The sequence below is a fragment of the Bubalus kerabau genome, chromosome 16, assembly GCF_029407905.1.
Source record: "Bubalus kerabau isolate K-KA32 ecotype Philippines breed swamp buffalo chromosome 16, PCC_UOA_SB_1v2, whole genome shotgun sequence".
Classification (NCBI taxonomy): Eukaryota; Metazoa; Chordata; class Mammalia; order Artiodactyla; family Bovidae; genus Bubalus; species Bubalus kerabau.
Window position 1 is genome coordinate 73,312,060 of NC_073639.1, and position 24,751 is coordinate 73,336,810.

General features: G+C 55.5%; 2 protein-coding genes across 4 annotated transcripts in view; one reads left to right on the forward strand and one right to left on the reverse strand.

The window, feature by feature from the left end:
• SF3A1 (splicing factor 3a subunit 1) lies at positions 1 to 19,059 on the reverse strand. 3 transcript variants are annotated; one of them, XM_055549567.1, is made up of 17 exons: positions 18,886 to 19,059; positions 14,962 to 15,083; positions 10,429 to 10,636; positions 9,077 to 9,334; positions 8,032 to 8,106; positions 6,874 to 7,024; positions 6,354 to 6,547; positions 5,398 to 5,515; positions 4,955 to 5,140; positions 4,118 to 4,239; positions 3,774 to 4,019; positions 3,041 to 3,248; positions 2,383 to 2,537; positions 1,328 to 1,429; positions 1,145 to 1,216; positions 381 to 499; positions 1 to 142 (listed from the first exon to the last, which is right to left on the reverse strand). In XM_055549567.1, exons 1-16 carry the CDS (start codon positions 18,946 to 18,948, stop codon positions 398 to 400), a joined length of 2,382 nt encoding a protein of 793 aa, XP_055405542.1. In that variant the 5' UTR covers positions 18,949 to 19,059; the 3' UTR covers positions 1 to 142; positions 381 to 397. The 3 variants fall into 3 exon arrangements, with proteins under 3 accessions (XP_055405542.1, XP_055405540.1, XP_055405539.1); XM_055549565.1 differs by having other exon boundaries at positions 1 to 146; XM_055549564.1 differs by having other exon boundaries at positions 1 to 499.
• CCDC157 (coiled-coil domain containing 157) overlaps positions 19,044 to 24,751 on the forward strand; it is a 12,430-nt gene continuing 6,722 nt past the window's right edge. Inside the window, exons 1-2 of the mRNA XM_055549568.1 lie at positions 19,044 to 19,278; positions 23,289 to 23,547. Coding sequence (XP_055405543.1) covers positions 23,300 to 23,547 — 248 coding nt within the window. The 5' untranslated portion in view covers positions 19,044 to 19,278; positions 23,289 to 23,299. The remainder of the gene's footprint in view (positions 19,279 to 23,288; positions 23,548 to 24,751) is intronic.

Sequence of the window (24,751 nt, forward strand, 5' to 3'; positions counted from 1 at the left end):
TTTCACAAGAAGGGTTGAAGAGGTTTATTAGCCCGTGGCAAAATACCAAACAACCAACGATGACGACAGCCACTCTCTACGAGCCACCTGGCGCTGTGATCGCATCCTACAGGGCATCCCTGGTCTCACGTCTCCTAACAGGCTGCCTGAAGAAACGAATGCCCTCAAACCAAGACCTGAGCACAAAGGGATTCCAGGGACCACTGGGGGGAGAGAGCCTGAGCAAGCCCTCTGCGATCAATTGGGGGTGGGGGTGGGGAACTCTGCCGGCCAATTTGAATTTCCAAACTTAGCAAGAGGGACACAAATGTGCAAGTCAGGGTCTCCTGGCTCGGGGACAGGGAGTGGGGGCAGGACAGGCAGAGCGACAGTGGCAGGACCTGACAGCAGGCTTCTCCTACTTCTTCCTCCCGCCTCTCTCCTTGAGCGCCAGGTGGATGATGGCACCGTTGGCCATGTTGTAGTAAGCCAGCGAGTTGGAATCCTTGATGAAAATGCCCTAGGAAATAGAAGGAGTGCCTCAGCCCAGGGCAGTGTGAGCACAATGAGCTGCTTCACAGCTCCCAACACTCTTAGCTAACACAGGGGCTTGAAGGCAGGAGGGGCAGAACAGGAGTGGCGCTGGGTGGGAGTGAAACACTCCCAAGAATCTGGCCCTGATCAACCCATGAATGTTGACTCTCAGATCATAAGATCGAGAGGCCAGCTAGTCCAAGAGCCTCATTTTACAGAGAAGGAAACTGAGGCCTGGAGTAGGGCTCAGAGTCAAAGTCCAAAAAGGGTGAACACAGCAGCCCCTGATCTGGCAGCGCCAGGGTGGCTGGGCCGCCACCTGTGTCCGAGCACAAAGCCGGGCTGCCTGAGGCCACACTCGCTGGGGTGGCTCCACCCCCGGGGCAGGAACCTGCCAGAACACCCCCAAGATGTCACTGAGACGTCCAGACCCCACACAAGACTGTGCTGTGACCCTGCCAGAGCCTCACTCACCCTGTCAGACTAACCTGCCCCAGCACCCGCCGCCAGCATCATGGCTTCTAGGATGGACTTACACAGCCACAACCAGGCATCTCCCCACTCCTGATCCCACAAATGACTTAGCTTCTGGGACAACAGAGAGGACAAGGGCAGCTGACACCCAACTCACCTCGTACTGCAGCTTCTGTTTCCCTGCTGGCATGCCTGTGGCTTCATGAATCTTCACCTTGATGACGGAGACCTGTGGGATGGAGGAGCGGTCAGTCACCCCTCGCTAAGGTCAGCTGGAGGAAGCGTCCCCGAGGCCTTGGTGCCCCTGCGCCTGAGGCCAGTTGGGGGCAGCAACTCTTACCTGGTCTGTGAGGGGGAGGGTGAAGACCAGCACCTGTCCATTCAGTTTCCATTCTGTCTTATCCTGCATGTTGGGCACCTGGACTTTGATGGACACTGGACCCTGCAAGTCAGGAGTGGCCATTATGCCTGGGAAGTCCTGGGTCAAACAGGAACTACGCTCTCTAGTCCCGGGCCCTTGAGACAATGTCACCTGTCCAATAGGACTCCTGGACTCTGGCCTGATTTACTACTGACACCACCTGTGACATGGAACAACTCACTCCCCTTTTCAAGAACTGATCTCGCTTCTTTAGAATGATCCCTAGCCTGCCTAATGGTGAGGCTGGAACTGAAGAAGGGACATGAAAGTGCTCTGCAAGCCTCAGGAAGTACCACAGGGGAAAGAACATGAACTGTGAGGTCAGAAGACCTGGGTTCCCAACTCAGTGAAGCAGCTGATCACAACTGCTGGCCGGTGAGGCTGCGAGCCTTCAGTAAAAGGCGTGGTTCTATCCCAGCACTTGAGTAGGTACTCAAGAAATGGAAACTACTGTCAGAAAGGAAAAAAAAAAGGATCTGCTCAAATGCCCTGGGGCAGTGGGGCTGGGACTGTTTCTGCCTCCTCACTAGAGCCTGCCAGCTTCCCCAGGCCCCGGAAGTGCCAAGGTTCCCAGCCTTTGTTCCTAATACCCCAACAGGATCCCTACAAGACTCTTGAGGGCGGCAACTGGAGTCAAAGTTCACAAAGAAACGAAGAACTGTCCCCAGGATTTCCTCCTGTGTCCTGAACCCGCTTCATACTGGAGCCCGGCTGCCTGTGCAGCTGGGTCTCCCTGTTGGCCTCTACGACTGTTCACACCAGGGGGACCGCTGACAGCTGGCGGCTGACCCCACATCAGGCATGTTGGGCACTTGGAAGCCTCAGAAGCCTCCTGGGCCTCCAGCAGCTGACCTAGGTGCCAGAAGCCAAAACCATGGGAGCAGCACAGGGCGGGACAAGGCGTGTAATGGGGGCGGGACGGTCCCCCCAACTTGTCTAGACGCTGCAGGTATGGGTAACTCTGGGTCACATGCCTTGTTTCTGCGCAGAAACTCCTCCTCAGGCATGAGGCTGTCCTCGGTCTTCAGTTTCTTAGAGGCAGGCTCGTCTTCCATGGGAGGTGGGGGGTGGACAGGCGGCATGGGGGCTGGAGCAGGGACGGGTGCCACGGGCGGGGCGGGCACAAAAGCTGCAGGGCAGGAGCGAGCAGCCACGTGAGTGGGAGGAAGGCACCCAGGACCCCGGCGGCTGACGGTGAGGGGAGACTGCACAGGTTTCCGACTTCTCCCAGGCAGAGGCGTGAAAGACCACTCCTGGCTGAGTCTGGCAGCCAGTGAGCTCCCCAGCAGGGGACCTGGGCGCCTGCCCAGACGGGGTACCAGGAAACTGGAGGAAGGGCGGGGCCGACGGAAGGAGCAGGAGCTGCCAACAGGCCTCAGCGCCCGTCCAGGCCTGACCCCACTGGGTGCACATACCCCAGGTCTGCCTCATCAGCTTATCTCCCCCAGGAGCCAGGAGCCAGGAGCCCAAGCCCCTCCACCCCAGGAATCTCTCACAGAGCTAAGTCAAGGCTCTCCTCTGGGCTGGAGCCACCGCTGGGACAGCGGGCGCTCCCCTCAGCCGCTGCTCTGCTCGAGGCCTGGTCTGTAGCACTGACCCAGTGGCCTGGAAAGTGACACGAGAGACACTGACCTGTCGGCACAATCATGGGTGGTGGGCGAGGCGCCATGATAGGAGGGGCCGAGGGAGGCATGGGCACCACGTTGATCCTGGGCGCGTGGATGATCGGCGGCATGGGGGCGATCACTGAGCCTGGGGGCAGCCGGACCACGGATGCCATCGGGGGCCGGGGCATGACAGGTACTGCGGACACAACTGTGGTGCGGACGGGAGGCGGCATCTGCGGGCGGGAGGGACCTGCGGGTCACGGGAAGCCGAGGCTGCACCCCGGGGCACACAGCCGGCAGCCGACCCCCTGCAGCCTCTGGGGACGGCGTTGGATAGCCTGGGGCTGATAGCGCAGCCTCACACGGGGCTCTGACAGAACCACAAACCACACGGAGAGAGACCCAGGGCGACACTCTTGCTGCTTGGGACTCCACCCACTGAGAGAGAAACTGAACAGACTGCCCTTGACTCAGTCCACTGGAGTCAGGCCAGCGGTCCTCCAAGGCCCCTTAAGTCCTCCTGGCCTCCCTGACCCAAGCCTGCTTCTCACGTTCGCCACCCGCCTCCCTCCCGGTTCCAGCCCTCCCACACAAATGGAAGGCCAGGCTGGAGGTTCCCACTTCTAACTAAAGGGTTCTTTTCTCTTGATTTGACCCATTCTGCCCTCAGGCTCCTGTGAGACCGCTGCCCTGAGCTGGCACCATCCAACCCGGGGAACCCAGCTCCAGGGACCCGTCCGGGGTGGCTGCGGGCTAACCGCGGGCGGCCGGGGCACCGATGTAATGGGCGGGGCTGAACTGGGGATGTTGGTGGCTGAGGACGGCGGCGGCGGCTGCTGGGGGATCTCGTTGGGCTTGCTCGGGCCGATCTTCTCTTTGGTGTCATCCTCCGGCACCAGGCCCTTTGCCTTGTGGATGGCCTCAATCTGCTCCTGGAGGGTGATGTTGGCCTGGGCGGCCTGCTGGGTCCGGGCCATGCTGCCAGAGTGGCCGTCCCAGGTCACCTGCATGGGAGGCAAAGCCACACTGGTCAGGGCTCCCGGAACTAAGCGCAAGTGGGGTGCTGGCAACAGGAAAGGCGGTGGCAGTCACCGAGCCGCACCTTCTCTTCCGGCTTCTGGATCTCCTCCTCACCGATCTTCTTACCGATGGCCGTTTCCTCCACACCAAAGATGTCTGTACGCCGCTCGGCCAGCTGCTTCAAGCTGCTCTCGATATCCAGACCTGGATAGAGTCCGAGAACAAAGGCGGGCGACAGAGAAGAAAACTAAACCTGGTGCCCGTCCGAGAGGACGGCGGCTCAGTCGGTGCAGGTGGAGGCTGTTCTTACGGGACACAGCTGTCTGTGGGTCCCAGTGCCTTGCGCCGGCCCTCTGAGCCTGGGGAAGGCCGCCTGATGAGCACTAGGCCTGGAAACCGGAGCGTGTCCAACCCCAACTTAACAAAAGGCATCTGAGAGGACAGGGCCACATGAGCAACGTGGCAAGGAGAAGAGTCCAGACTCTAGAACAGGGGTCTCCAGCCTCCGGGACAGTCTCCTCCTCCCTGTAGGGCTGCTTCTCACAATCAAGGGACCAACGTGTCTCAGTTCAAGATGCTCAGCACCCTCCAGCCACCACAGCCTCCACTCTAAGATGGCCTGGGAGTGAGCACCCCTCCCAGCTGCAGTCAGATCCTGCTCCAGGATGCCAATGGGCACACGCCACCCACCTCGGGTGCCTGCCTCTGCAGGAATCCTCTGCAGGGTTTTTAGAAAATAGGCGGTTCTTTTGTAGCTTCCTAGACCACACCTATCCTCAAAAGCTCCTGCTGACCTCAAAGCTTTCTGCATTTGATTAAAGCAAGTTGACTATTAACTTAAGAGATCCCAATGGGCCAAAGTGAGTTACGGCTGAGTCAAAGGAGGGGTGTGGTCCGAGTGGGGAACACCCCACCTCACCTGGCGCGTACACCTCGTCATCGCTCTGCTTCTCACGGATGGAGCGATCCCGCTGCTCCAGCCAACGGGGGTCGAGAAGCCCAATGCGCATGTGCTCCTGCATCTTGCTGGCAGGGATCTTCTCCCCGGTAATGGGGGACACAAGATACTCATCGGGAGCGGGGGCTGGAGGCAGAGGCTTGGAAGCTGAAAGGCGACAGAGATGGCCGAGTGAGAACCTGGGTGGCAGCCTGGGTTAAGACAGTGCTGCTTCATTCCTGCACTGCCCACGCAGTAACATGCTTTCCCAGGCCCTGTGCGCTGAGCCAGGGCACCACAGACGACCAAGTCCCACGCTCTGCTGTGAGGCCCACGACACAGGGACTCCCAATGCCTTATGACAAGCCCCCATCCTGGAAACAAACACAGGTCTGAGAAACACGAGGCAGAAAAACGGAACTCACCTTTTGGGTCATAGTCCTTCCGGACAATGACCTGGTCTGGAGTTGGGGGCAGAGGAGGTGGCATGGGCGTCTCCGGGGGTGGCGGTACTTTCTGCCCTTCTTCTTCATCATCTGAACCCTGAAAAGCAAGGCAGTGGCGTGACTCAGAGCAGGAACGAGAAGCCACCTCCCTGTAGCCAAGCCTGGCAGCTCGCAGGGTAGCAAGCAGCCGAGGCCCCTGCCAGCCAGCATCCCCGTGCTAAGCTCCCCAGGCGGCCGGTGCCAGCCGGCAGCAGGCCAAGCAGCTTCCTCACAGCTTGAATGGCAGCGCTGGGGGCTGTGGTGCTGACACTCTGCCCAGGCATCTCCAGCAGCTGGCACCAGGCAGTCCCAAGAGGCCAAGGGCACTTAACGTGCTGGGGAGGGCCATGGGGGGCAAGTCAGCGCTCAATGGGAGCCACGCACGGAGCAATGCTGGGAGGGAGAGAAAAAGTCAATTCCCACAGACACGTGGGCCTTTCTTCTCAGGCTGCACACAAATTCTTTCCGAGGGGAGGAAAGTGGCTTGGCTCTGGAGACTCTAAGCCTGCAGGGAGGCCTGGCTCGAAGGGGCAGAGGTGCCAAGAGGAAGCACAAGCTCCAGTCAGAAAAGCTCTGGAAACTGCTGATCGTTTGGGCCTAGGCTCAAAAGCATCCAAGTATCCAGCACAGAGGGTTCCCTAAGGAGAGCCAGCCTGGGGGTGGTAGTGAGCGGGGCCTCTGGGCAGAGGAGGACGGTCACCAAACAAGCTGGCATGGCTCGCGGAGCCTCGCCTACGAAGGGATCTTTGTTGCCCAAGCTGGAAAAAGGGACGCCTTACTCAGGACCCAGGCCTCCTCTCAGGCATCAAGAGGAGGCTGGCACACTCACTCAGAGGAACGCACCCCCTTGCCCTTGGCTCCAGGAAAGAGTCACCCCAGGCCCCCCAGGAGCACACCTCATCCATGTCTTGTACTTGGGTGTCCTGGTCCAGCTGGGATGGAGGCTCCTCCGCCTTCTCCTGTTTCTCGTCCTCCTCATCGGACTCGACCTCCATCTCAACCTCCTCACTCTCCCCAAACTTCTCATAGCGCTCCTGAATGAGGATCCGGGCCCCCAGCTCCTCTGGGGTGGTGGGCGGGGGGAAGTTCCCTGGCAGAGGGCGAGCAGGAGTCAAGGGAGAGCTCCGCAGACACTCCCGTCAGAGGCCTGTCGGGCGGCCCGCCCCATGCCGTCAGCTCTCAGGGCTGGGGCCGCCTGGTCTCTCTCCCACCCCCAGAGGCCCACCCAGGGCCGGGCACAATGCTATCTGTTGAACTGCGTGTAACTGGGGCAGCGGGAGGACCGAAGTCTTCTGAAAACAGGGAGGAGACAGAAGCCTCCCCGGGATCCTCCCGCTCCCCGGGGACAGCTTGGCCGGCTCTCCCAGGACGATGGCGCCCAGCTCCTGGCTCCGCCAACAGGAGTCACAGACCAACCTTGCTCGTTGGGTTGGAAGTCCACTGTTTCCACCACCACGAAGTCATGCCAGTCGATCTGAGCATAGGCAACCCGCTCCTTCTCCTTCTCCTCCTCCTCCTTCTTCCTCTCACGCTCCTGGAACTTGGCCCACTCCACGCGGTAACACACCTGAAGGGAGGGGAACGGCGCAGTGCTGAGCTGAATCAGGGTCAGCTCCTGAGGAGGCTGTCACCTCCAGGGCCTTCACCAGAGCCAGCGTCTCCTTCAGAACAGGAGGCTGCTCTGCCCACCAGAGGGACTTCCTGGAGCAGACTATGGAATCTGCATCTGGTTTCAGCCAGGCCCAGAGTCTGGACAGGATGAAAATCTGAATGCCAGAGACCTCTGTCTGGGCCCCAAGGGCAGCTCTCTGTTAGAACCTCAAAGTTTTCTACTTGAGTTGGCGGGTGGCGAGCAAACTCCTCCCTCCCAGGAAGTCTGTGTGACAACCATGTGCCCACAGGAGCCGCGGCTGCCTGACAGCCTGCAAAACAGAAGGCTTCAAGCAGCCTCCCAGAACCGCCAGATCAACATGCCTGGTCTCCTGACTCTGAAAACCAGACTTCAAAAGGCAGTTGTTGCCCAAGAACCCATTCAAAAGCTGGCTTCTAGCAAAAGAAGAAAACCGGAGACCCAGAGAAGTGAAGAGAAGAGTGGCAAGTTAGGGACCAGAGAACCCAGGTTTCTTTGGCCTTTGCAGCCTCAATGCCCTTCTTCCCACCACAACTGTGCCTGGAGCATAACAAGGTGCCAATTCAGAGACCATTTCCAAACACACAACAGAACCCACATGCTGTAACTTGTGCGGTCAGTAACTGGTTGTAAGAAATTCAGTTTAGGACTTCCCTGGTGGCACACCTGCCAATGCAGGGGATGTGGATTGGAACCCTGATCTGGGAGGATTCCACATGCCTCTGAGCAGCTAAGCCCGAGCACTCGAGGGCCCGTGTGCTCTATCTCCTGAGGCCCACGTGTCCAGAGCCTGTGCTCCGCAACACAAGAAGCCCACATGCCGCACTGAAGAGTAGCCCCCACTCACCACAACCAGCGGAAGCCCGCACAAAGCAACAAAGACCCAGCACAGCCACAAACAAGCAAGACTATTAAAAAGGAAGAAAGGAAGAAATTCAGTTTACCTGGTCCAAAACTTCCCGGGGGTTCTCTGCCTCCTTCTTGAGTTTGGTAAATAAGCCTTTGGGTGGAATCAAGATCTGAAACACGGAAGAGTTAAAGCACCTGTTAGTGCAGCACAACATGGGACAGAGCGGCCTGCGGAGGAGAAAGGAGGGCAGGGGTGACGGGACCAACCGCAGCTGCACTTGACTGGGCGATGCTAGGCAAGTTACTTAACCTCTGTAACTTGGTTTGCGTCTACAAAACTGTGATGCTGCCACTTAAAGATGGCACTGTCAACTTAAAAGGCTGCGAGGACCAGCAGGGAGTAAGTAAAAGCACCAGCAGATCACCATCCACACCGTCAGCATGCAGTGACTACCCCGGGGCGGATCTGCCCTTACGCTTCTGCACAGGCCCCCAGGATCCCCAGTGACCATGCTGAAGACTGCAGCCCGCAGGTTCCCCGTCCCTGGACATCCATGCCCTGCTTTCTCTGTAGCATTTTATCCACGGTGTTTATCACCATCTGACACACACTAACGGTGCGCTTGCTTGTTGTCCCCTCACTAGATCAGTCTCCACAAAGACAAGAGATTTTTGTCTTCAGTTCACTGCTGCATACCCAGAGCTTGGAACAGGGCCTGGCACTCAAAGCTTATTTGCTGAGAGAGCAAATGGTGGCCTCGTGTAAAAGAGCCACTCTTTCCAACCGGCCCAACCGTACCCACCTTCACTGGCAAAGCGGCTCAGCCCCACTCCACCCTCCCTGTCCCCCTTCCCCAAGAACAGATCTGTTCCTGGAATTCCCAAGTCCAGAGACACACCAGCGCCCTCAGGTTAGAGTGCTAAATGTCCATACCCAGGTTCTGAGGGAGAAGAAACAGGAAGCAGTTAACCCTGGAAGCAGCCCGCTAGCGGAAGTTAACCCAGGGCTCACTTAAACTTGATACTGTAATAACCCTTGGGTCTGGTGACTTGAATGGCTGTCCAAGGCCATTCAAGTCCAAGGATGGAGGAGAGCCGTCACTGGCGGCAGCGTGCTCTCCCCGGGCCCCGCCCAGGCACCTTGGTGTACTGCTCCACCAGCTTCGTGAAGTAGTTGAAGAGGCTGTGCTGCGGGCGCAGGAAGTCAAACTGGTAGTTGCGCTGCTCTTTCTGCATCAGCTGGGTCAGAAACTGGCGCCCGTTCCTGGCCACAAACTGAGCTGTCAGCTTCACCACGTCCAGGTCGAAGGCTGAGATGGAAGGGGGGTCTGCGATGAACTCAAACTCGGGAGGGGGCTCTTTGGGCACAATGGTCTCTTGTATCACTTGGGCTTGAACCTAAGATGGAAAGGGAATATGAGGCGAGAGGCAAGGGATGGACTGGCTACAGAGACGGGGCAGGCACGCACCACCGGAGGACGGCATGGCTCTCTACTCCTCTGTTAATCACACGCATGCCCCAGCACGTGGTGGGAGAGAAGCCCAACTCAAAGAGCATCGATGTCTCGGCCAAGGGTGGCCTCGACTCCTGAGTGGCTTTCTGAGTGAGAACCGTGTCTCTCTGCATGTCCACTGCTGCCCTGAAACTGAGGACCAAAACTGGGTGGCAGAAGATCCAACAGGGATAGTTAATTAAATCCCACCCAATGGGGACAGAGGATGTAGTAAGCCCTACACATGTGCAGAGGACCCCTCATCTGACCTCCACACGAACGATGAGTGGACACAAGTACTGGGAATTCTTTCTACAGATGAGGAAGCTGAGGCTGCCTGAGGCACCAGGAGTAATCAATTGCAATGCAAGGTCTCAGAGCCTTCTCCAACCTTTATTTCCCACAGTAACACAAGGGGTAGCCTTTGTCACCATGGCTCAGGAGGGAGCAAAGAGAAAGGTCCAGTCCAGGTCTACACAGCAGGCAAAATGTGTCCTCACTGACAGCCCGAGTCCTCCCCAGTGCTACGAGGGTATGAGGGCAGGCCACACAGGGGCCCCGGGAAGGCAAGACAGGAGAGAGGGGCACACAAGAAGGGGCCCACAAGCCATGCCGTGGCACTACCCCGACGCCACGGTCAGGCAAGGAGCAGGCACTGGGAGCCTGGACTTTAGGGTCCTGACTCCGTGGCCATGGGTAGATTGTGCTTCCCTGAGCCTCCGAGTCCTCGTCTGAAAAAGGCTCATTTTACTGGCCTCCTCACACAGCCTGTGAGGCACCAGTGAGACAAGGCCGCCAAAGCTCTGAGCACAGAGCTGGACAGGCATTCAGCCCATGCCAACTGTCAGCAACCCTCAGCTGTGTGAGCCTCAGCATCCATCTCTGTAAGATGTGGACAGAGGCCTCACGTTTCTGCCTGCGTGGCTGTGAGGTGTGGACAGCAGTTCATCGTCTCCCTCCCTCAGCCCCGGGGCAGCGAGGCGCAGGGTGGGCTCCCACCTTCTGGGGCAGCTGCTGCTGGGAGGCCTGCTGCTGCTGCTGCATGACCTTGGGGATGGCGGCCGAGGGCTCCTGAGCCTTGCCCTCCTTGAACTCGCTGACCTTGTGCCGGTAGTAGGCATGGTAAGGGTCATTGGGGTTCAGGAAGTTGAACTTGGGGTTGTTGATCTCGTTCTGTCGTATCCTCGCTTCAAATTCAGGTCCATTTCTAGAAAAAGGGAAAAAAGAGAAGCATCGATACTGCAGCCCTTTCAAGTGCATGGACCAGAATCCAGCTCACTCAAGTCCCATTATTGCCACCGCCCACCACTCAAACGGGCCCCTCCCTTGGCACAGCAGGTCACCTCCCCGAGGCTCCTGGCGTCAGCGGCCGGCGCCCCTGCCTCCTACAGCCCGGGCAGGCCTCAGCGACCCCAGGGCCTCAGACCTCCGTCATTCCTGCAGCACCTCTGCCAGTCTCGCCATCTCCAAAACCAGCTCACTATCGCTCTTCTAATAAAATGTATTCACTTCAAAGAAAAATACTTTCAAAGGAAGGCACGGGAATCCCCCGGCGTCTAGGGGTTAGGACTCCACGCGCTCTCACTGCACTGCAGAGGGCTCTGGGGGGGTGGGCAGTGGAGGTGCTGCGGGGGGAAGGGGGCAACAGGGGGAGGAAGGCATATGTTACTACTTCAAATAGAAGTCATTATGGCTTTGCTAACAACAGGCAGTCATAGGAGTCAATACAATGAAATCAAAGCAGCATGGTTCAAGTTCAGTTCAAAGTTTGCCGAGACTGAAAGCAGTTCTTAGTCGAAAAGCAGGATGACTGAGTGCTTGGAGGCATCAAGGACGTGTTAACACTAAACTGAGATGCTGGCCTCTAGCCAGCAAGGATGGGAAAAAAAAAAAGAAAATGTGAACAGGGTTTAACACCTTGTCCAAGTAATGGCTATAATCACCTCCTTTACTGCTGGGTGGGACTCATACAGGAAACATTGCTCTCCAGGGCCTGGGGTCCGAGCTGCTGTGTAAAGCACACTCACGGGACAGTGACGTGACGTCAGGGAGGCCGGTCTCTCTGTATCTGGAGGAGTTTCCCACACACACCCTATGTCCCCAGTGTGTATGCCTTTAAACCCTCAGAATGAAAAACGTCCCTCTCATGATGTATAGGGAACCCTGATTTTTTAATAGAGTCCCAACAGTAACATTTCAAGGTGTCATACATCCACAATACCCGTATCAGAAAGTGCATTCACCTTAAAGACACAAGATATGGATGTGTTCAAGTTTGGGGTTCACTACTGACTTACCAAGTTACTGGACGTCTCTTTGACTCAATTTCCCACGGTAAAATATGGCTAAATACCACATTCTCTCTCTGCTCTGAAGTATTGAGAAAATGATGCGTGAACGAGAAGCCAAAGTCTATTGAACCACACAAGCCTGAACACCTGAGGGCCTGTTACTGCTCTGAAGGGTGAAAGGGGCTGCCCTACAAACAGGAGAGGTAACTTGGGAGCCAGGAGACGGCTGTGGGGCCTCCCTCACTCCTCTGGCCAGAGCCCTGCTCTCAAGAGTGCCCCAGACACACCAAGGGGCGGCTCCAGAGGCCGGGGGCAGCCAGGCCACCCCCTGTCCTCAGACTTCCACGCCCTGGCCCAGTCAGCTGAAGAGGAGGCAGGGCGCAGGCGACGCTGTGCCCCACCTTAGCCACCTCGGCGGCCGCGGTCATCAGCACCTCGGCTAGCTCCTCCCCAAGTTCTGGTCACGTTCGGCGGTGTGACTAACACCGCAAGGTCTGGGTGTGACCGTGTGCTAGCCCAGCTGAAGCCTATGCTCGAGGACAAAGGGTTCCCCCCACCCTAAAATAATGTGAGCCACACAAGGTCGATGTCCACTTAAATACAGCTAAACAAGGCCGCCACCCAAAGGGCTGCTAAAAAAGGGGCTCTGGTTGTCTTCTCTACCACCACCTCCTAAGCCGTAACCTCACATCTGGTAATGATCCGAAATATAAATGACGAGAGGACAGGCATGCTTATTCCAAGCTACTCTGTTGCTTTAAATTAGCTTCCCTGGTGGCTCAGAGGTTAAAGCGTCTGCCTGCAATGCAGGAGACCTGGGTTTGATCCCTGGGTCGGGAGGATCCCCTGGAGAAGGAAATGGCAACCCACTCCAGTATTCTTGCCTGGAGAATCCCATGGATGGAGGAGCCTGGTGGGCTACAGTCCACAGGGTCGCAAAGAGTCGGACACAACTAATGTTGTGTCACTCACTTATGTTTAGAATTATATTCTCTAACATAAGGAATAGATTTCAGCAGAAAAAAAAAAAAAAAAAAAAAAACATGAGTCTGACTCAACCCAGCTGGTGGGACTTTTTAAGGGTAATTTCCACTTCAGTTTCTTGACAGGAAAATGCAGGGAAGGGAAAACCAAACCTAGAGAGAAAAAAACTCCTTTTGGAAAACCACACTGGCCTGGTGAATTTTACTCACTCAATACACGTGAACCCCACACAAGTAAAGCAGAGGGTCCTGCACGTTTGCTTGAACCCAGCCTGAGAAGCTGACCTGTCCCTTCACAGCAACACTAACGAGAGCAAGTCCACAGACTTCAGAAACGCCTCCGAAGCAATCGGGGCTTCCCACATGGCACAGCGGTAAAGAATCCATCTGCAACGTAGAAGGCAGGGCAGGAGCCACGGGCTCAACCCCTGTCGGGAAGCTCCCCTGGAGTAGGGCATGGCAACCTGCTCCAGTATTCTTGCCTGGAAAATCCCGTGGACAGAGGAGCCTGGTGGTCTACAGTCCAGGGGGTCGCCAAGAGTCAGACAGGAGTCAAAGTCAAGACCAAGAGATGCGGACGTACAGATTTATTATTAAGGGAACTTGGAAAGAATTCTTATTTCTGTGGTTGGCACAAAATGACTGGAAAGCCGTTTGGCAAAATGTTTAAGAAATCTTTAAAAATGCTCTTTTGGCCAGCAATGTGCCACACAGAGTTTTCTTCTAGGAAAACATTGAGAAAGGGAATGAAAATGCTCAGAGACTTCCTCCCAGCTTTATGTGCCAAACTGAAATGCTCGAACAACCTCCAAGGAAGACACAGAGGAGTGGGCCAGGTCAAGGAAGGCCAACGCCGCACACAGTGCGTCTTCTCTGGAGAGGAGCAGGCGGCAGACCAGAGGCGACCCAGGAGAACGCTCAGCACAGGTGGATGGGAGAAAGCAGGGTGTGAAAGCGCCTCCACCAGTACAAGGACCTAAAAAAGGGTGCCAAGACCCAGGAGGAAACAGGAGAAAGCAAAAACAGCTGGTAGAAACTATTCTGGCTGTGAGACTGGTGACTCGTCCTCTAACATCTTCTTCCTGTTTGCTGTCTTCAGAATACCCGGGGAAAAGGGGAAGAATGAGTGTTGCTATGAAATATTAAAGTTATGCACGCAATACCTGCTGCCCTAGGTCAGACATGGCCCCATAATGTTTAATCAGGCACAGAGCCGTTTCAACCCAGTATCCAGGTTAATCAAAGCCTTGGAAATGTGAAAGGTTAATTTACATGGAGCCTGACACAGTGAAAGACACCAGAGGAGCCTCTTTCTATGTTTCATTTCATAAGGAGGCTGAGAAAGGAAGGACCCATCTACTCAATGATGTTTTTGCCTTAAACCAAAGCTAGCCCACTCCTAGGCAGGGACACTGTCCCGAGGTCAAGGTGTGGTTCCCTGGAGAGCGCGGGCCTGACTGTGGGCAGCGCTCTGCTCAAGGCTGGCTACCGTTTCCATGCAAGCAACCGTCCAATTCAGCAGCAGCCAGAAATCCAGACTTATGGTGCAATCTCATTTCTAAACAGTGACAACCAATTCAAAAGTTAGAGAAATCATTGAGAACGAACAAAAGATCTGAAGGCTGGACGTGGCCTGCTGGCTGCCAAAGGAATACTCGAAATGCCCTACACCAGGGACGGCTGACCTTTGGAGTCAAGTGGCCATCAAGGAGACTCCATCTGAGGAAGCGTGGGTGTGCTCAAGTATAATGGGCAGAGGGACAAGAGGAAATCCAGCTGACCTCCATGCCATCTGGGCCGACAGCTACACGATGCACCCAAACTGCACCCGGTCCCCTCTCTCCGGCCTCACAGTAACTCTGCAGGGGGCATGCTATTCCATTCTGCAGCTGGGTCAGGAATGCAGTCCTTGCTCCATGAGACTGTCCACTCCCTGTTCTGTCTTCCTCAGGCCAGCAGCTCAGAACAGACACACATCTCTGACAAAACAGTCTTCCAGGCACTTCTTCAGGCCTGGTTAGGAAGCACAGGTTCTCGGTGACGCTGGAGCTGGGTGGGCCTGTCCTCTGCCACCGCCAGACTGTGTTAGAGATGCCAGTCCTGCCCACAGCCAACCTCACACCATACTGTGCTCTCCGATGAGCTGACAGGCCTAAGCCGACAATGCCACTCTAAAACCCCAGGTGTTACCCTCGTGAGAATTCAGTTCTGTGCTAAAACCCACCTGTGACCCACGTGAGCAGGAGCAGCTACGTTACCTGGCCACGAAGCTGGCAGTCTTGTCAACGATGTTCCTGACCTCCGGAGGAGGGTAAATAATACCCACCACGGGCTTGGATGGGGTAGAGTCCTCCTTTGAAGATGCTTCTTCTTCTGTGGGCTGTGAAAACAGGAAAAGGAAGGCCTTGAAGTCTCTGGCTTAGTGTCGGATGCCCACCATTAAACTCCTCTAGGATATTACTGAGAACACAGACTCTCTCCCGTTCAATTCATCACGACTTCCTCAAGTTCGGAACCTCTGCTCCAGAAGAACCACTTCTCTCAACTGCTCTGGGCGTGCACGGGACTCTCCCAGGGACCAATGAGAAGAGCAGCCTCCCTGGCTCCCCTCGCTGGACCATCTCTGCGACACTTGGAGTCTGCATTTTCACCAAGCGTCCAGGTGATTCAGATGTGTGGCAGGGGGACGATGGGACATGGATCTGACCACATTCTGAGAAACCAGAATCCAGAAGGCCGTGTGTGTATCCCCGCATCCTTGGATGTGCCTAATACAGGATATTTCACCACCGTCTGCTGATTAAAGAAATGGGAAACTCCTTGCTGGCCACTCCTGCCTTGAATGCCCTTTCCCCTGACACCCATTCTACAGTCTAAACCACCATTCAACGTTCAGGAGGTCTGTGAAACCATTGGAATGCTCAGCATTAACTGCCCTGTAAGTTCCAACACTCTCTCCTCACCAGCTTCTTCCTCTAACAAAGGGTCAAGCCTCTCACGTTAGAAAGCTTCTCCACAGCCCTCACGTTCCTGACTGCTACCACCCTCCCCCTGCCCTCCCCTGGTAGCTCGACAGTCCGTGTGCCCTCAGGCTTGTCGCCCCCACTTCCTCACCTCCCACCTGATCCCCATTCCTATCAAGGGCTCTTGTCAAAGTCAAGAAAGACAGCCTACGGCCAGCTACCATGGTTATCTGGCCGTGTGACCAGTGACCACCCCATCACAAGAGCCTCACCTCCCGGGCCCTTTCCTCACCTGTCTCTCTTGCCCACCGTCCCTCCCAAGTCTCCCTCCTGGCTCCCGTTTCACCCCCTGCCCTATAATGTGAGTGTCCCCCAAATTCTGTCCTCTTTTCAGACTCACACAGTCCTCAGTAGGCACTGACAGCGCATCCTCCACTTCCCCAGCACCACTAGGCCGCACCATCCTGCCCACACCAACGCCCCCCGTCACTCTCACGTGGCCACAGAGCTGTAAGAGCCACGGTCCCGGGCAATTTCATCTCCAACCACCTTCCTCGTGGATGGCCAACCGTGCCTCCAGTCACCCAGGGCAGAAACGTGGGTCTCTTCTCCTTTCCTCAACCTCCACATTCAGTGGTAAGGAACATTTCTCAAGCACAGAGTAGGTTCCACATACTTCTCTGAGCACTTTAAGCATATTACATCTATAAGCCTTACAGAGCCCTGTGACGTTAAGGATTCTTACTACTATCATTCTACACATGACAAACTGAGGAATGGAGACCTCTCCCTGCGGAGGCCCACGTGGCAGAACCGGGATTCCAACGCATTGGTTTAGAGGGAGAGCCTGCACCATCAGCATCACATCTTTTGTGATGTCACTGCCCTCTGCCCCACACCCCGGCCACTGTGTAGGCCAGGTCCTCAACTTTCAAATAATATGACCAATCGTTCCTCCGAGCAATTCTCCACATCACTGTCTACCTCCATTTCTGCAAAACAAACATGTCAATTTCCAGCTTACATCCATTCTTCTTCTCCCAAAAGCCTGCTAGGAAAAGTTCAAATCCCCAGTAATACAGCTCTTAAGTACCACTTTCCCAACTCCATGCTTTAACCTTCTTTACCCTTGACCAGAGGCACTGTCTGATTCTGACCTCGGTATCTCTGCACTTAGGTGGCTTTATCTGGCTTATTTTTCCCCAAATACTGGGAAAATGCCAGGGTTACAGAGGCACTTGCAGTGGTCAACAGACAGGATATGCTTAATAAATAAATTTGCTGAATGAATAAAGAATGGTATTTGCCTGCCCCATCACCTACCTGGTCAACTACTGATTCATCCTTCTAAACACTACTTAGCTTACACTCCCATGGGCTTCGCCTACCTTAAGCTCTCCTCTAGCCCATCAAAGCAATGTTGATTAGAATCGCTGCCTCCACTGTTTAAAATAGCCAAGACGTGGAAGGGCTTCCCTGGGAGCTCAGCTGGTAAGGAATCTGCCTGCAGTGCAGGAGACCCCAGTTTGATTCCTGGGTTGGGAAGATCCCCTGGAGAAAGGACAGGCTACCCACTCCAGTATTCCTGGGCTTCCCTGGTGGCTCAGACAGTAAAGAATCCACCTGCAGTGCAAAAGACCTGGGTTCGGTCCCTTGGTTGGGAAGACCCCTGGAGGAGGGCATGGCAACCCACTTCAGTATTGCCTGGAGAATCCCCATGGACAAAGAAGCCTGGACTACAGTGCATGGGGTTGCAAAGTCAGACACAACTGAGCAACTAAGCACAGCACACAGCACAGGACATGGAAGCAAGCCAAACATCCATCGACAGATGAACGGACGAAGAAGATGTGGTACATATATATGATGGAATATTATTCAGCCACTAAAAAGAATGAAATTATGCCATTTACAGTAACATGGATGGACTCACAGAGTGTCATACTGAGTGAAATAAGTCAGACAAAGAAGGAGAAATACCGTATGGCATCCCTTATATCAGATCAGATCAGTCGCTCAGTTGTGTCCGACTCTTTGCGACCCCATGAATCGCAGCACGCCAGGCCTCCCTGTCCATCACCAACTCCCAGAGTTCACTCAGGCTCAAGTCCATCGAGTCAGTGATGCCATTCAGCCATCTCATCCTCTGTCTGTCGTCCCCTTCTCTTGCCCCCAATCCCTCCCAAAATGAAATGATACAAATGAACTTACAAAACAAAAAGAGACTAACAGACTTCGAAAACAAATTTATGGTTACCAGAGGGGAGGAACAGTTAGGGAGTTTGGGAAGGTCATGTATACACCGCTATATTCCAAATGGATAACCAACAAGGACTTATTGTATATCACAAGGAACTCTACTCAAAGTTATGTGGTAGCCTGCATGGGAGTGGGGTTTGGGGAAGAATAGATACGTGTATATGCATGGCTGAGTCCTTTGCTTTTCACCTGAAATTACCACAACACTGATAATCAGCTATACTCCGATACAAAATAAAAAGTTTAAAGTTAAAAAAAAAAAAAGAATTTCTGCCTCATTCCTAATACCCGTACTTTATCACTCTGCAATTATTGACCCCCGTCTTTCCTCCTTAGCTGATTGAAATCTTTTTAAGGGCTGTCTGAAACTGCATCATTTACGGTGACTGAGACGATAAATATATTTACTAAGGATTCTCTTATAGCTGTCTCCCCACTAGTCCGTGAGCTCCCTAAGTCACGAACTGTGCTTCACTCATTTGGCTAACATCGTAGCCTGGCACGGTGCTGGGCTTACAGTAAGCACAAAACAAACTTTGAGAGTTAACATTCAAAGATGTACCGTGCAGGCTGGGTAATTAGGGACTCCAGGGCAAAGGCCCAATAAACCACACAAGACCGGAGGATGCGCTAAACAGGGCTTCTCAAACGTTAATGAATCACCGTGGGATCTTATTAAAAACGCAAATTCTGATTTTAGAAGATCTGGGGTGGGAAATCAGCATTTCTAATTCACCCATGTGCCGCCGGTCCGCGGACCTCAGTCTGAGAACCACGGTTCTAACACGGCTTCTTCCGCTACCCGAAGGCAGGCGGGAAGCGCGCTGCCTCTTGGGACTTGGAGTCCCCCCAAATCCTCCTAAACGGCAGCTCCTTCCTGCACGAGTTAGGAGCGCCCGCGTCGGAGGGGAGGGCCCAGGCCTGCTCAAGCGGCCGGTGGAGGTGCAGACCTCGCCGTACCTGTTTGGGCTCGGTGGCCGCGGGCGGCGGCGGGGGCACCGCCTGCACGGGTCCGGCCGGCATGACTGCGACGCTCAGGGCTGCCAGTCCGCCTCGGTGTAGGTGAGCGGTGCGGCGTCAAAGCGCCTTCCCCGCACCAACAGTACGACAAGCTCTCAAGATGGCGGCGGCCGACCGAATTGTCGCCGAGGGGGCGAGGCTGACGCACGTCCGGACCCGCCCCTTCTCCGTGACGTCACTTCCCGCCCTTCCCGCGAGCGGACGCCGTTGCCATGGCAGCGGTCGGGGAGCCCGGCTAGGTTTTGCACTGGATCACCGGAGCTGCAGGAGCGCCTGGGGGCAGTTCCAAGAACCCGCCAGACACAGGGGCTGAGGCTGCGACGCCGGAGACTGGTGAGACTTTTTACATCTCCCGCCCCGATGCCCGGACCCCCCTCCTTTACTCTGCCAGGCCATTTCCCCTCTCCCTCCGACCCCGCCTTCTAAGTCCCGGGTTCTCTCCCATTGGCCTCCCACTTTGGCCAAATCTCCGCCTGCCTATTCTTCCAAGCCCCTCTTTGCTTCAGGTCCACGTACTCCAGACCCCTTCCCAAGTCTCAATCCCTAATTCCCACTGGTCCCTTTTCCCGCGGTCCTGTCTTTTCCAGTTCCACCCCCGCCGTCCATAGTCCCGCCCTCGAACCGGGTGGACCAACTCAGATCTAGGTTTCTTCTTTAGGCTCCACCCCTCACGTCTGCAGGTTGGTCCCTGCGGGCCACTTCCCCGCCCCTAGCACACCCCGACCCCCCTCTTTTCGCTTCTCCTCCTGGGGACTTCTCCCTTTCCCCTCTCCCCTCCCTCCTAACTCCAGAATGTGTCTGGCTCTGAAGCCTTGCCTGGACTTCAATTTCTTCACCGATGAAATGGGGGTGTGGCGGGGGGAGTGACAGGAAAAGATGCCCTCCCAAGTCTCCTCCCGTGTCTCTTTCTCACACCATAGCTGGTTGATGTTAGTGTTACTGTTAATGTTGAATTATAACGATAGTTAGGATTTATTGAACATGTACCATGAGCCAGACTCTGTGCCAAACACTACATGCATTCCATAATTTATTTCCCAGAGCAACTCATTTACGGATCCTCAATTTACATGGTGGAGTGGGAATCCAAACCCAGGCCTTTCTTACTGTTCTACTAGTGCAGTTATTTGCTTTGTCTTCACTGAATTCCTTCAGTAACCCCCGGGGTATCCAGGCAGTTCGCAATCCTGAGTCAGAGACTGACGCTGCGCATTTCCATGGGTTCACTGGTCAGGATATGTGAAAACACTCAATTGTGTCTGACTCTTTGCAACCCTATGGACTGTAGCATACCAGGCTCCTCTGCCCATGGGAGTTTCCAGGCAAGAGTACTGGAGTGGGTTGCCATTTCCTTCTCCAGGGGATCTTCCTGACCCAGGGATCGAACCCAGGTCTCCCTCATTTCAGGCAGATGTCTGAGCCACCAGGGAAGCCCACTGGTCAGGAGGTAGGCATAATCTTTACCTGAGGGGTAGGGTCCCAGGGCTTAAGACAAAGAAGGGACTTGAATGTTGAGCAGGAGCGAAGGAAAGGTTCCTTCAGTCTCTGTGGGTTAAAATCCACCTTGGGCTGAGCGACCTATGGAGAGGCAAGGTTACCAGCTGTTCCCACGCCAGGGTAGCGGTGGCTCAGCTAGTGCCATCACTTGTGTGACCTCAGAAGCAGTGCAGGGCTGGAAGCTTCCGGCTGAGGGTTCTACTCAAGACCCAGGAATGATGGAGAAAGCTTGTGTCCAATGCTCCTTCACTTCACACACACACACACGGTTCTCAAATCAGGCTTATATGTGCAAATTGCCGCTGTTCGGAAGAAATGATGTAGGGTAACCTCGGATGTTTTTTCAGTGTTGTGTTCTCCTCTTGTATATTCTGCTGCTTTGGCATTTGCTGCTGCTCATCAGGATCAGAATCTGGGGCCTTCCCTGGTGGTCCAGTGGTTAAGAATCCACCTTCCAGTTCAAGGGTTGCAGGTTTAATCCCTGGTGGGGGAACTAAGAGTCCACATACCAAGGGGCTAACTAAGCCCACCCGCCACAGCTACCGAGCCCATATGCCACAACTAGAGAGTCAAAAATAAATAAATATTTTTTTAAAAGAATCATGATCTAACATCTGGCCCCAGAGGGCCACTGTAGTTATTTGAGGGCAAACAGGTTACTATGTCTTTGTGTCTACACAAGCAAGCTCCTGAGTTCCAGGTCCTTTACCTCCTGAGAACCCCTCCTCCCACGGTGGGATTTCTTGCTTGCTTTATTTATTTCCTTCTTGCAGTTCCAGGAAGGGAAACCGGAATGTTTCAGTCGGTTTTTCCATTTGTTTCTGCCTCATCCTTTGGGGACATAACGTCTCACGGGTGATATCTCATGAGATGTCATCACTGGGGCAACATATGTACGTGGGACGTTGACCTGTGTGTGTGTGACCTGTGTGTATTTCCACCTGTATCACCCCACCTGTGGGTGGAACTGCTGTACTGTCACACCCATGACTTACTCCCTGCAGAGACCCTCAGCCATAGGTGGAGCTTGCTGGTGGACTGGGCTGTGTGCCCTGCTCTGTCCCTATTCTTTAAAGACAGTGCCCAGCACATAGTAGGTACTCAGTCCCCATTTTTTCCCACTTACTAAACACTGGATCTGGCCACCTAGGCCACTCTGTCCAGTACAGTAGCCACCAGCCCATGTGGTGCTGTATTTGAAAATGGTAGCTGGTCTAAATTGGGATATGCTGTGCATGTCACATAGGCATTGGATTTTTTGAGACAATATCTTTATACTGATTTCACATTGAAGAGATATTTTCGGTACCTTAAGTTAAATAATGTATGTTATTAAAATTAATTTACCTCTTTCTTTTTACTTTTTTTTTAATGTGGCGACTATAGAATTTTCAGTCCTGTATGTGGCTCGCATTGTGTTTCTTTTGGACAGTGCTGCTCTAGGAGTAGCACTGCCTGAAGTCAGAGCAGAGATGTTGGACGCAAGAATGGCAGCTCCCTGAGTGACCTCGGCCTAGCCCCCTAACTTCCCGGAGCCTCAGTTCCCTCATTTGTTTAAAGTAGGTGGATTTGGGGAGTGACACCCAGCAGTGCCCCGAGCTCAAGGCCAGCAGCCCTCGCTGCTTCTCCCGCTTGGGGCGGCCCACTTCTTCCACGGCAACCTCCTCCCAGGAAGCCCCCCCCAAAGTGCACACTCCCTCACTCTCCCTTAATCTACTCCCAGGGACTGAAGGGCTGGACACAGGAAGCCAGGCTGCTGGCTGAGCATCTGACCTTGAGCCCCAGAGCCTGCAGGCAGGTCCGAGAGCACACTCAGACGTCCAGCTCCACGGACAGACACCTGTAGAGACGTGAGGACAGGGCCAGTCCTCTGGGAGGCTGGCCGGCCCTCAGGAACTACCCTGGGGCCCTCTGGGTTTCCCTGTCCCTGTGGGTACAGGCAGGCCCTAGGGTCCCCGCCAGGTGGCCAGGTCACACTGCAGTGGGGGAGGTGTGACTCAGAGGAAACAGATGGGCACAGGTTCAGAAATGAGTGCCCGCACGGGAACGGCCGCTTGTAGCCAATGGTGTGCGGAGTGGAGGGGACAGGGGAGTGGAGAGAGGACAAGGGGAGGGGTGTACCCAGGGGCGGCCTTTCTCCCCAGGGCCAGAGAGAGTCCCGGGGGGCAGCCGGCCAGTGTAATGTGGTCAGATAGGCTTGGCCCAGATCTCCATAGCAGAAGTGGATCTGATTCCAGTGGGTAGGCCCGTGGCCCAGCTGGCAGCTGCAGGAGCAGCCCAAGCAGGAGACAGTGGCCAGGGGTGGCCCAGCGCTCCCCGTCATGCTATAGCTACAGCTCTGGCTTAGTTGTCAGCAGCTTGTCCAGGGTTTTGCTTAGAGAGGGGTGGCCAGCAGGTACATCCTCCTGCACAGCTGTATAAATAAATAAAAATAAATGGGCTTCCCCGGTGGCTCAGAGGTAAAGAATCCATCTGTGATGCAGGAGACACAAGAGACTTGCTCGATCTCTGGGTTGGGGAGATCCCCTGGAGGAGGAAATGGCAACCCACTCCAGTATTCTTGCCTGGGAACACAGCTGTTAGGCACCCAGCATTTAGCAGGGCCCTGGCACACAGGTCCTCAGAGGAGCTGTGGACCGATGGACTCGGCCATATGGGCATGAGGTGGGGCGGATGAGAGGGAGGCTGGTGAGGTCACCCACAAGCAGGTCCTGAGGGGGCCAGGCATCAGACTTCTCCCCGCTGTCGAGGTTGGATTTCGCAGGTTTTCTGGGGCTTCCAGAAGCTTCCCCCAGCAGCAGCCATGCGGCTCTGGCTCATGGGGGGCCCTCTCTGCCCCACCCCAGGAGCCACGAGGATGGCGCACCTGCTGGGCAGCCCGGCCTGCATGGACAGCCTGCGCAAGGACCTTACCGACCTGCAGGGCACCATCGTTGACGTGTTCTCCCGCGCCGGGCCCGTGCGCTTCCCCTCCTGGAAGTTCCCTGACCGTGCAGCCTGTGACCTGGACATGGTGGCCCTGCTGGAGCACTACGACCACGTGCCAGGCGACCCCGAGTTCACGCAGCTGGCCCATGCTGTGCTGCTGGAGCTGGTCATCGACAGGTGAGGGCCTCGCCGGAACCCGCTCACCGCAGCATGCCGGCCCCCGCCCCTCAAAGCCCAGCAGCAGCCCCGGGAGCCCCCTCCAGCACCAGCGGTGACAGCCATCACCTTTGAGTGCATGCCATCCAGGGCCAGGTCAGCTCAGGCCCTCACGGCACCCGCTCCTCGTGCCGTGTCGTGCCGTGTCTCACCATCCATCTTCAGGGAGTTGCCGGCCACCCCGTTGGTCCACGTGGCACCGCGGCTCTGCCACCTGCTTCTCCAGCTGCCTCTTAGGGTTTCTGCATGCCGAGGATGCTACGTCTGCTGCTCAGAGTCTCCACCACAGGCTCTATCCTGTCCCTTCTCTGTGTCATGGGACCAGACATGGGGTGCACTTGTCCACACCCTGGCCCTGCTGGGAAGAGGCCACTGGACTCCCCTGCCTGCAGCGCCGTTGCTTCTACAGCGTTGTTCATATTAGCAGGATCATCGGCCTCCACTCCCTGGGGACCGCAGCCCAGGTTCCACGTGCTCCAAACCTTGCATGCTAACGAGGTCACGGGCCCGACAGGCGGGGACCCCAGTGGCTTGGGGATGACCTGCCTGCGGACAAAGAGCCCCAGGGTAACCACTCAGAGGCCTACAGGAGCTGTGGGTGGGAAAGCACTTCTGGGACCCTATGAAGGGCTGAAGGGGTGTGAGCCCAGAACACACCCTCCTTCCTTCGCTGCTGCACCCTCTCCCAGGAAGGCCCCACCCACTCCTTTCTGGACTGGTTAAGCCTAACCTGCCAGGCACAGCCCAGTCTACCCATGGCCTTCTAGGAAGCTGGTGCTGACATGTCTTCCCAGCCCTCACCTGGCCGCTCTGTCCAGGCCACCCTCTGTCTGCCCCACCCCAACCCCAGGCTGCTCATTCATTGTCACAATTCACAGAGGAGGACACCTCGGCCAGAGAGGGGCACGGCTGGGAGGCGCTCAGCACCCCCTCCCCCAGTCCCTGCCTGCCCAAGGCCCCGGGGGGTTTGGACAGCCCTCCTATATCTGCAGCAACCAAAAGTCACTTTTCTGCCCGGTCTGTCTTGTAAACACAGTTCCTTCGTCTTCTTTTAAAACAGCCAGGTTCCCATGCAAATGCCTGCGTCTCTCCCAGCACCCCTTTACCTTAAAATTAGCCCCTCACTCAGGGTAGGAGAGGGACCTACCTCTCTCCTTCCAGCCTC

Excerpts from the sequence above, each read along its gene's own strand:
- SF3A1 (XM_055549567.1), bottom strand. The coding sequence starts at position 18,948 with ATGCCGGCCGGACCCGTGCAGGCGGTGCCCCCGCCGCCGCCCGCGGCC. Across the intron at positions 10,637-14,961 it reads ACTGCCAGCTTCGTGGCCAG|AAATGGACCTGAATTTGAAG; the intron begins GTAACGTAGCTG and ends CCCTTTTTCTAG. Across the intron at positions 9,335-10,428 it reads AGCAGCAGCTGCCCCAGAAG|GTTCAAGCCCAAGTGATACA; the intron begins GTGGGAGCCCAC and ends TTTCCATCTTAG.